This window comes from Dendropsophus ebraccatus, chromosome 6 (assembly GCF_027789765.1).
Source record: "Dendropsophus ebraccatus isolate aDenEbr1 chromosome 6, aDenEbr1.pat, whole genome shotgun sequence".
Lineage (NCBI taxonomy): Eukaryota > Metazoa > Chordata > Amphibia > Anura > Hylidae > Dendropsophus > Dendropsophus ebraccatus.
In genome coordinates, this window is record NC_091459.1 from 117,178,683 (window position 1) to 117,191,001 (window position 12,319).

At 42.8% G+C, this 12,319-nt stretch overlaps 1 protein-coding gene across 2 annotated transcripts in view; it reads left to right on the forward strand.

Annotated features, from left to right (window-relative positions):
• The window catches only part of SCARA3 (scavenger receptor class A member 3), a 38,084-nt gene extending 29,178 nt beyond the window's left edge, over positions 1–8,906 (forward strand). For both annotated transcript variants that reach the window (XM_069975730.1, XM_069975729.1), the window contains exons 7-8: positions 2,945–3,988; positions 7,877–8,906. In XM_069975730.1, coding sequence (XP_069831831.1) covers positions 2,945–3,988; positions 7,877–8,331 — 1,499 coding nt within the window. In that variant the 3' untranslated portion in view covers positions 8,332–8,906. The remainder of the gene's footprint in view (positions 1–2,944; positions 3,989–7,876) is intronic.
• Positions 8,907–12,319: the final 3,413 nt, after the last annotated feature.

Below are 12,319 nucleotides of genomic sequence, written 5' to 3' on the forward strand. Positions count from 1 at the left end.
CATTGACAGGCTAAATATTGCTGGGTTTTTGCATACACTTTCTACAGCTTATATTTCAGCGCTGGAGCAACAGATTGGAATAAGAGTTATATCTTCTGATTCGGGGTAGGAAGATTTATTGTGCACTGCCTTTACTTTAGTTAGCCGTTAACTTGTCGACAGGTCCACTTTTAAAGCATACTTGTCAACACAGCCTCTGCTGGTTTATCAGTGAATTTCACTTTGTCCACAGACATCTGGGTTTCCATGACTATGAACATCCAGTGATGGAAATGTGCAATTCTCAATTGGATCAAAATGGGGGTCACATGCATTTACGTCATGATCATGACATGTTTGTAGCCATAGCTACCCAAACTTCCATACATAGAGTGAAACTCGCCGCTGATGCAGCAGTGGCCGAGGTGATGGGTATGCTTCAAAGGGTTGTCCAGGATTAGAATACACAACACAGCTCTTAGATTGTGTGGTATTACAATTTGGCTTTACTCATTTCATTGGAACTAAGTTGCAATGCCACAGAACTATACCCCCCCAACAACCCCCGCCCCACACTTACCAGCTCGTTGTCAGACCATGTAATAGCCAAGCAGGGGAACGATGGGCAAGCAAGCGCTCGCTTGCTCCCGCTGATCGCCCTGTGTAATAGGGGCTTGTATGGTAAGAACTATTTAGAATTAGGGAGATCATATTGTGAACAGAATGAGGCCTTGAGATGTCTTCTGTTAAGGGCCCTGCTGTATAACCCATCTCTTTCCCCTTTATTATAGAAAGTTAAAAACAACAGGATATAAACAACATGAAATCTCTCGTGTAACTAACACAAGTTTGCACATCTGGCGTGTTCCACCGGTCACATGATGTCTGCCGGTTTACTCAGTACTATCTGTGGCGAGCAGTAAATCACCGGCCATGTAATCCCCGCTCTGTGTCCTGGACCTTCCCTCGCTCTGTTCCCAGGCAGGATCAGCTGTGGGTTGTTTTGCACTTTTCATGGGGATTGGAAAGTTTTTCCAAAATCTGTTCCTACTTATTGTACAAAAGTATTTCCGGAAGCCTAATCCCTAAGAGAACGCAGGCGGTGAGAGTGAGATCAGTGTAAGTGCGAGGCCTGGTGTCAGCTCCTCATTACATGGTGAACAATTCTATCCCAAAGTGACAGGCAATACGGCAGCCATTGTACCTAACTATACAGAACTCTAGGAAACTGGGAGACAGATCCTGTAAGAGTCACAGGGCAGTTCTAGCGCAGTGTGTGGGACTCTCTCCAGGGATGACGATCTGTTACTTCCAGGATTCACCCATCATATCCCACATCCTGTGACCCAGTGAAGCTATTATTGGCTGCAGAGAGTCTGGAGATAATAAGAGTCTTAACCAATTACAGGAAAATATCCAATAATATGGCTACAATCATAGAGAAACATTACAGGGGAGGGTGGGAGAGCACCAGAACTTCTGCCAGTGCAGGAAGGATGTGGAGCTCAAGGGCTTTCTCATATACTCGTCGATTTCATGTTTTTTATTTGTTACAGCTTTGCTTAGGGCTAAGTGGTGGCCATAATTTCATCCAGTGTAGCCAATCCTCGGTGATCTAAGGACATATTTGTTACAGTGTATCAGTTTAGAGTCCAGGTTGTTTAGTTTATCCTTTAGTTAGGGTAAGGCTCCAAGACGAGACAACTACCATGGAGCTGTTGACATAAAGGGGGTTATCAGGTTTGAACATCCCGCTCGAGGCCTAAATAAACAGCTGTTATTAGTGGAGAACCTGATGTTCAATGGGAATGAAGCATTACACGGTCAAGACTTATGGCCTCCACAAGGGGGGTCTGCTTTTTGTAACCACCCTGCTTTGAATCAGGTCATGGTTACACAAAGTAGGATTGGCCTTTTTATTTATATAAAAATGCCAATAAAACTGCCTTTTTATATATTAAAAAAGTTGGTTGGCTCCCGACCGTAGGCACAGGTAGCTAAAAGGCCCTAGAAATTGTTATCCTCAAAAAAAATCTTTCAGATCAAGTCAGGGCTACGTCCATACACCATATGTCTTAGGAAGTTAGTTTTTGTGACTCCAACTCAAGTAGCAACTCTGACATTTGACTTGAGACCAAGAGCTTAGAAAAAAACCTAGATATATGTAAACTACTTAATTAAAATAGGTAAACAAAGACTAGACTAGGCTAGACTAGCTTGATAAAGCCGGTCGCATCAGTGCGCCTGCGCACGATCCGATCCCAAGAACTCTACAAGATGACGTAGGCAGTGTGCACCAACATGTTATGTGATGGAGCGGGGTGGCCGCTGACAGGCATGCGAGCCGGGGCTGGGCCAAGAGCGTCACTAAACAGGGCGTGGAAGACGGCCAAAGGGGCGGTGCGGACCGGGCTATGTCACTACAGCGGCGCCGGAGCTCAAAAAACGCTGCATGCGCATTTACATGGAAATCTGTAAAGGCGGGCAGGGGGCGGCATGGGAGGCAGGGGGAGACGGCCAGCACGGCCCCGTTTTAAGTGGGGATTTTGGGGTCCCTACTCTCGAGATCCCAGGTCCTGCGCATACAGTCATTTTGGAAAACCCCTTGAATGACCATCTTTCAATACTAATACAATGCAGCTACACCCCTGCCTTTACCATCTTCATAGTCATACAATTGTTAGAAAAGATAGTGCTGGACCCACCATATTGGGGATCTTTGTGACCCAGGTGACTTTCTCCGAAGTGTTACAGCAAGAATAAACCTAATTGTGGAATGCTCCTCCTCCGTGTATCTATATATATAGTTCATACATTACTTACATGTTTAATATGTTGCTTTAGTTACATCCACTGAGACTGGAAAAATTGTGTTACATATTAATTTGCGATATTTAGCTGATTAGATCATGATTGGTTCCTATAATAGCAACACATTTTGATAATTATGTTTTTGGATCATTAGACATGAAATCTGTTGGAAATTGCTCCTACTGCCATGACGCCACTTACTTGGGCCAAGAGATCAGCAAGCTTCAGGGGGAGCTGGAGGAGATACAGAAGATGCTTCTGGCCCAGGAAATTCAGTTGGACAAAACATCTGAAAATCATCAATTTCTCATGGCTGCCAACAGCAAGATGGACAACCAGATAGACAGGAGTAACTTCTCCCTTCGGCAGATCAACCAGACTTTAGGACTTTTCTTGTTTCAGGTTAAAGGGTGGCAAGCCGCAGCGGCTGAGCTGGAAGCCTCGGTAAAAAATCTGGTCCAAGAGAGATATGATATCACAGCTGCTGTCCAGCAGATAAATTTTACGGTTGGGCAAACCTCTGAGTGGATACAAGTGATCCAGAGGAAGACTGATGAGGAAACGTTGACCTTACAAAAAATTGTCAACGACTGGCAAAATTATAGCAAAATTTTTGGTGGTTTTAAAACCACGTCTGTCAAAACCATCGACCTGGTAAGAAACATCCAGAGCAGCATCACAGCTACTGCTCAACGTATCACCATGAACACAGAGGTCATGCATGACCTGGTGCTGCAAGTGATGGGTCTTCAGCTACAGTTGGACAATATCACGTCTTTCCTAGATGACCATGAAGAAAACATGCAGGATCTCCAGTACCATTCCAAGTACACACAAAACAGGACTGTCGAGCGCTTCGAGAGCTTGGAGGGCAGGATGTTTTCTCACGAAACCGAAATCGGGACTATATTTACTAATATCAATGCCACGGACAACCACGTGCACAGCATGCTAAAGTATCTGGATGATGTGCGGCTCTCATGTACTCATGGGTTCAATTCTCATGCCGAGGAGCTATACTACCTTAACAAGTCTGTCAGCCTTATGCAAGGGGCCACCGATCTGCTGAGAGAGAGGTTCAGTCTGATGAACGCCCGCCTTGACTTTGATGTTAGGAACCTTTCAATGATTATGGAAGAAATGAAACTGGTAGACATCAAGCATGGCGAAATCCTCGAAGGAGTCACCATTGTGCAAGGTAGGTTCAGAAAAAGGTCCACACTGGGCCACGTGGCTGAGCCAAAACACTTGGCATTCAACTCCTGGCGTCAGGAGAAATTGGATACCGCCCTAGGGGAGTCCTGTAAAACATGAGTACAGCCATAGGCCATAGGCTTTACCCATGTTTTCCTGGCATCCTTGTGGCAGCATTCAATCACTAGAGATAACCCTTTTAACACTCTGTCAGACCATCAGACATGGGAGGAGTTAGGGGTAGTGACTGAAGTGACAGAGCCTGTACTTTATATGGAAGAAAGCCCTTCTGAGGGTAAAGAATAAAAGCTGATGAGACTGTGAAAACTGGGTTATCGCACAATGATGATGCATTCTGAGCCATTAAGTCTTCATACGTCTTTATGATGCTCTCCTCAAGGAGAATTAGTGTCCCTTATGTCCCAGAACAATAGGCCTCTCAATAGCCAGCTAGCACCATGCTCCGTACGAGGGAGCAATAACTCCGAAACAGCTTTTGGCAAGTGGGCAGTCTATCCTTTGAAGAGATTTTTGGCTTTGCATATATCCCAAGCCTAGTCCTAGTTGGAGTGAGGTATGGACATGAAGGGAAAGCCATCTTTTTAAGTAAGTGTTAAAGAGATACTTTGCATGTCCTTTCTTCCCAAAAATTCCCAAATGGCTTATCCCTTTAAAGTATGGAGTACCCTGTATAACGTGTCTGTGTACAGAATTGCATTTGAGACTTTGAGAGGAGACAATTCTTTCCTTCTGGAAAACAGGGAGCTCTACTTCTTTATTGAGATACTCCGAGACAATGCTGGACCAAGCAGTGCCCACAGAGTGCCATACTTAACCTGTAGTCTTGGCTGAGCCATCTGGTTATTTATAGAATTTAAAGAAAATATAGTCAGTGGTAAGTATCATGATGTACTCTGCATAGGTGAAAGAAAGGGCCTTAGCTACAGCATTCATGTAAGCTCAAATCTCTTGTATTTTACATTTTGGATTGTGATTATTGTAAATAAATAAGATTTATGATGTTTTCCTGATTTCAATTGCAAAAGTGCTGGAGTTGCGACACACAGGAAACAAGCATTGACATTACTGTGTGCGGCAGAAAGCTGCAGAACATAAAGAGGAGCAGAGATGTCCGAGAAAAACAGTGAGACGCTCAGCAGGTCCCTCATAAAACACGCTGGGTGACTCAGAACAAGACTCCACAAGTTGTTAACGCATTCACCACTAACGTCCACCGCTGGTGGGATCCATGACTTCCAAGTCTGACATCACCGCACACAGCCCAGAAACACTGAGGGAGAATTTCCATATTGCCAAGAACAAAAATATACATGAAATGTAACAAGTAAAAAAGCAAAGAGAGGCACCAGAGATCAGAGATCACATTTTGTCCAACAATAGTACAACAGCACAGCAGCACTGACCGCTACAATTTATTTAAATTATTTTGACATATCAATACAATAAGCTTATTTTACCTGTGATATATAACTGCTATATTACAGTCTCATATACAGGAAAGTATAACTACTATATACTATATACAAGAATATAACTACTATAATACTGCTCCTATATACAAGAATATAACTACTATAATACTGCTCCTGTATACAAGAATATAACTACTATAATATTGCCTCCTATGTACAAGAATATAACTACTATAATACTGCTCCTATATACAAGAATATAACTACTATAATACTAACTCCTATGTACAAGAATATAACTACTATAATACTGTTCCTATATACAGGAATATAACTACTATATATACCATATCCATACTGGTGTCGTTTGGGGGCAGCCTTCCCCGCTGGTGGTGCTGGCTGGGTTTTGGTGGGGCTTTTTGGGTCTGGTCCTGTGACATTGGGGTTGCAGGGCCGTTCCATGGCCTCCCTTCCCTGCATGTGCACGCTTTGCGGGGTTGGCGGTCGCTGACCGACACGGTGTGGAGCTAGCGTAGGGACCCGTGAGGACCAGAGGACCTGCGCGGTGGTACACGGGGCAATATGGCTTGATCAATTCATATACAGACACTCTGGTGTTGATTTTTAATATAGGCCTAGCGGCATTAGTATCAGCCATAGATGGGATGTGCAGCCGTTCCATTCTCTCCAGTTCGTATAACTACTATAATACTGCTCCTATATACAAGAATCTAACTACTATAATACTGCTCCTATATACAAGAATCTAACTACTATAATACTGCTCCCTATATACAGGAATATAACTACTATAATACTGCCCCTATATACAGGAATATAACTACTATAATACTGCTCCTATATACAAGAATATAACTACTATAATACTGCTCCCTATATACAGGAATATAACTACTATAATACTGCTCCTATATACAGGAATATAACTACTATAATACTGCCCCTATATACAAGAATATAACTACTATAATACTGCCCCTATATACAAGAATATAACTACTATAATACTGCTCCTATATACAAGAATATAACTACTATAATACGAACTGGAGAGAGTGGAACGGCTGCACATCCCATCTATGGCTGATACTAATGCCGCTAGGCATGGTGTTGATTTTTAATATAGGCCTAGCGGCATTAGTATCAGCCATAGATGGGATGTGCAGCCGTTCCACTCTCTCCAGTTCGTATAACTACTATAATACTGCTCCTATATACAAGAATATAACTACTATAATACTGCTCCTATATACAAGAATTAGCTACTACTATAATACTGCTCTTACATACAAGAATGGAACTACTATAATACTGCTCCATATATACAAGAATATAACTACTATTAGGCCATGTTCACATGGCGTAAGAGACCGGCCGTTCCGTGACCTGGTCGGGTGATGGAACGGACGGTCTCTGAAAAGATCATCCTTGCCGATACGCATCCGTGCGCGCCCGCATCAGAACTCTCCACTGCAGCCGCAGCCGCTCACTCAATAGTGTGCATTGACATGGTTTTCTACGGCCGCTATTCACTGAATAGCGGCCGCAGAAAATTGACATGTCAGTTCTTTGTGACGCTGCGAGGGATCCCAGCCGGAGCGTATGCAAATGTATACGCTCTGGCTGGGTTCCCATACAAAGCAAGGCAACGTATGTTCTTGTACAAAGTATGGCCGTTGTTGCCAATTGCAACAACGGCCGTACTTTTACGAAAACATACATTGTGTGAACATAGCCTAATACTGTTCCTACTCTATGTACACTGCTCATATGTGAATGTATACTTTTGTAGCTCTGCTTATAAGAAGCACTTAAGTAGATTTTCATATACTGTAGTTTTTGTCAACTCTGGGATATAAATATTCTTTTATACGACATGGAGAGAAAGGAGCTGCTGAACATCACATCCATGGCTGATACTAATGCCGCTAGGCTATGTTTAAAAATCAACGCCAGGATGTTGGTATATAATCTGATCAAACCATATTGCCCCATGTACCACGTGACGGTCTCCTGGTTCACACGGGTCCCTGCACTAACTCACCACTGTGTCAGTCAGCGACTGCCAACCCCGCAAAGCGTGCACATGCAGGGAAGGGAGGCCATGGAATGGCCCTGTAACCCCAACGTCATAGGACCAAACCCAGAATGCTCCCCCAAAACCCATCCGTCACCACCGGCAGAGAAGGCTGCCCCCAAACACAAGTATGAATATGGTATTGCACTCACCATCACTGCTGCAAACAGAATGGGAAAGATAGGAGGTACTGACATGCGAGCACAGGTGTATCCTGCTAATTTGGGTCATGTGGGTCTTATGAAGGGGAGTGCCAACTGCTCAAAAAATATTCTTTTATACTTTTATATACAACTGCATAAAGTGATTCAAAATTTGTAAGAATAAAAAATTGATAACTATTGAATTTTTTTTTTTTTAGGTGCACCAGGACTTCCAGGTCCAAGAGGGGTTAAAGGCGATATGGGCGGAAAGGGACCAATAGGTTTGAAAGGAGATAAAGGTGACACAGGTGAAATAGGTGCTCCAGGCCCTCAAGGACCAAGGGGACTCATTGGAGAAACAGGGCCTATTGGTTTAAAGGGATCTATTGGAATTAAAGGAAACTCTGGGATTAAAGGTGAGAAGGGCAGTATGGGCCCACCTGGGCCGAAAGGTCAGAAAGGGGCTAAAGGTGAACCGAGTCCGCCCGGACCTGTTGGCCCTCCTGGGGACATTGGACCTATAGGTTTGCGAGGAGTGCCAGGACTTACAGGACTACCTGGATCACAAGGGAAAGAAGGACCAATAGGGTTGAAAGGAGAAGATGGCATACCAGGACCTCCTGGGTTACCTGGACCTCCTGGACCAAAAGGAAAATCTGTTATATCAAAATGAATGTATTTCCAAAAAAAACTTGATTAATACAGAATAACCTATAAATGGTGTAAAGTGTTGACCGGATTATGTTGATCACCATAAGTTCGACTCACAACGGTGTGGAGACAGAAGGCTGCCCGGAGCATTATCAATATTCTTCCACATAATTCTACTGAATCATATAAAATGTAGAAATATTTTTGTGAGATGCATTATCCTCATTCTTCATCTTCATCATCATTATATCTATCAAGGTCCTTGCACTTTTGTTAAAGCGACTTTGTACCCACAATCTGCCCCCCCCCCCCAACCTGTTGTACTGTCGTACGATGCTTTTCATCCAGGATCTGTCCTGGGGCCGTTCGGCAGGTAATGCAGTTATTGTCCTAAAAAACAACTTTTAAACTTGCAGCCCTGTGTCAAATTGGCGTGGCCTAGAGTGTGTGCCCTAGACCTGCACACCGCCTCTCTGTTCCTCCTCCCCGCCCTCTTCACCATTAGGAATGCTTTAGGCAGGATTTCTCCTAATCATCACTTGTCTTAACACTGCACATGTGCCTTAACGATCCAGCTCATGTGCAGTGTTCAGACAAGTGATGTTTAGGAGAAATCCTGCCGGGGCATTCCTAATGATGAAGTGGGCAGGGAGGAGGGATGGAGAGGCAGTGCAGGCCTAGGGCACACACTTTAGGCCGAGCCAATTTGACACAGGACTACAAGTTTAAACATTTTTTTTTTGGACAATAACTGCATCACCTGCCGAGCGGACCCAGGACAGATCTTGGATTAAAAGCAGCTATCCGAAGGTACAAGGTACAAGAAGGTGTCCTGTATTTAAAGCTATTTTCCATTTTCTGCCATTTACCCTTGGAAACAGACAACACTTTAATGACAGACATGTGACTTAAAGGGAAACTCTATAATTTGCCATGTGAATTCTGAAGGCACTGCTATATAGGGTAGGATGCTATATTCAAGCATGATTTGGCTGGACCATAACAGGGGAATTAACTAGAAGAATAATGGCTGTCAACTTTCAATGTCCATGGCCCAAACAGTCTTCATACTGTATGTTAATTCCTGTAGACGATATTCTTCCAACCATCTCTACCCCTCTCAGAAGGCTAAATTTGGTCATTGCCTGTAACATGCTGTATGTCCAGGACACAGTCCCCGTACTCCTCTATGCCGTAGGCCTGTAAAAGTGGTTCCCTGCTCACAATTTAAAAGTTAGAAGAGCACTATCTCCCTCCTTTTTATGTGATGTCTGGCCAAAGGCATCATGGGAAATGTGTTTAGCAAAGTTCTACATTCAAAATGGCGTCCAGAAGATTTTCTGCTGGAAAGTAATTTAGGGGATGCTATAATATAGTTGAGGTTTGGAGCCATTGGGAATGATTTACTATACCTACTAGAGTTTCTCTTTAACTTGATGTGCCGTCTGAACTCCCACAATGCACTGCTCTGTAATATAGGGGACCAGCAGAATTATGAATTTGGGTTTGAATGTGACTGTAAAAGAAAACACTGTAACTATTAGACATGAAAAATAATCTCAATACCTGGTTTGTATATTAATTAAAGATGAGCGAACCGGGTTCGGGTTCGAGTCCATGTCCATAGTCCAATGACTATATCCATGATTTCCACATAGCCTTAGGGCTTTATCCAAGTTCAACAGCCACCGCTAATCAAATGCTGAAAGTTCGGGTTCGGATGGACTCGAGCATGCTCCAGGTTCACTCATCTCTAATATTAATCAATGATCTTCCCATATTCTATCCATTAGGAAAATTAAGTGGCAATATTTTAATAGACCAAAATTTGATTAAAAAAAAACAAAGTCAATAAGCTTGTTATATTCTGTTGGGTGGTAAATCTGTAGATTGTGTAGTTGGGTGTATTGTAGAATCAACAAAAAAACCCTCCTAAATTCACACGTGTTTGTAACCGTGGACCTGTAGCTATAGACAGCCTACAGAAAGTGCATCAATAGGTAGTTGTAGGATGTCCGCAATGCACAGACTTACTCAATACAGAATAATGATCCGTGACACAATTGCGGGTCCGTATTAGGACCTTGAGGTTATTTTTGCGGCATGGATCATGGCCCCGTAAAACGCACAGAACATTTGAACGAGGCCATTTAAAATAAATGGTTAATGTATTCCGGTTGCAATAACGAACACGTGAATGTAGCCTAAAGGTCCTCATACACCTTAGACTTTAGTCGGCCGAGCCCAAGGTGTATGGGGCTCCCCTTAAAAATTGGTGGTGATAGGGGTCGGGCATAATGAAAAACCAGTGCCTGACCACCTTTGTTTCAGATAAGCTGCAGTCACAGCTCTCTTGCTGCAACTTACCCCTCCCTTCCCCACAGAAAACACCCGAACACTCGGCCGTGCTGAACATTCCTGTGTATAGGAAGGGCGGGAGAGATATCTGATGTTCTTCCTCCAAAAGCTACCGAAAGTGTAAGGGGATCGTAAGTCTGCCTTGTAAAAGTCCCAAGGAGGTGGAGCATGACACAGAGATTTAAGCAACACCACATAGAGATATCCTGTCAGGCTCCACCCCTGAGGACCTGCGCTAGGTATATAACATTGTATTAGTTCCACCCACTGTTTACAGTTGATTTTTTGCCAGAATTTTAAGAAGTTTTAAACAACCTCACTTTGCTATTCCAGGCACCTTTGAAAAGTCTTAACTAGTTTAGCTGCACTTGCTGGCTAAGTGCTTTAGAGTTCTTCTTAATACATTGAAGAAGGTCCATTACTGTAGATGGAGGACCTCGGCAGCACTTCTTTGTTGGGTTTTTACGGAAAGAAAAGTCAGATATGATACAAAAACAATTTTACAAGAAGAAAGTACCAAAGTGTTATAGAATAAATAAAAAGTGTTTTGACAGTACCAAATGTTAACAGTAGTACCAATGGTAAAGCAAGGGACCAAGGTGAGCCAAGTGTAGAAAAACAGGGGAAAGCATGTATAGCATCAAAAAACAATCAATGATAACGAAGATAAAATATGGTAATGAATGTAATCCAAGTGTTACACCAAAGAAGTGACAAGAGTGGTATATAGGAAAGGTCCAGTCTGCTATTCATGTACAATTCAAGAAGAAAGTAAATATTGTACCAGATTTAAAAAAAACACTAATATGAGGATAGACATGTATGGTATCATAGAAAATACAAGGTAGACAACATGTATGGTACCAGAGAAGAGAAGCACAGAGAAAAAAAGTACCATAGCAGTGAAAAGACAAGTAAAATTATTATACGAGAGAAAAGAGAAGTATGGCACAAAAGAAGACATAAACGAATTACTAGAGAAGAGAAAAGTATTTTACAAATAAAAAGATTGGTAGAAATGTTAATACAAAAGAAAAGACACAAATGGTATAGGAGAAGAAAAGTACCAAAGAAAAAGGCGAGTACAGTATGGTATTGGAAGACAAATATGACACCAGAGAATAGACAAGCATGGTACCGACGAAGAGACAAGTATGGTACCGAAGAAGAGACAAGTAGGGTGCAGGAGAAGAGACAAGTATGGTACCGAAGAAGAGACAAGTAGGGTGCAGGAGAAGAGACAAGTATGGTACCGAAGAAGAGACAAGTATGGTACTGACGATGAGACAAGTATGGTACGGACGTAGAGACAAGTAGGGTGCAGGAGAAGAGACAAGTATGGTACCAGAGAAGAAACAAGTATGATACCGAAGAAAAGACAAGTATGGTACCGAAGAAGAGACAAGTATGGTACCGAAGAAGAGACAAGTATGGTATCGGAAAAGAGACACCTATGGTACCAGAGAAGAGACAACCATGGTATCAGAGAAAGGAGAAGCATGGTACTAGAGAAGAGACAAGTATGGTATCAGACAGGAGACAAGCATGAAACCAGAGAAGAGACAATATAGTACAGCGAAGATACAAGTATGCTACCAGAGAAAAGAGAAGACGGGGCCTTAGAATAGATAAATGTGGTACCAGAGAACGCA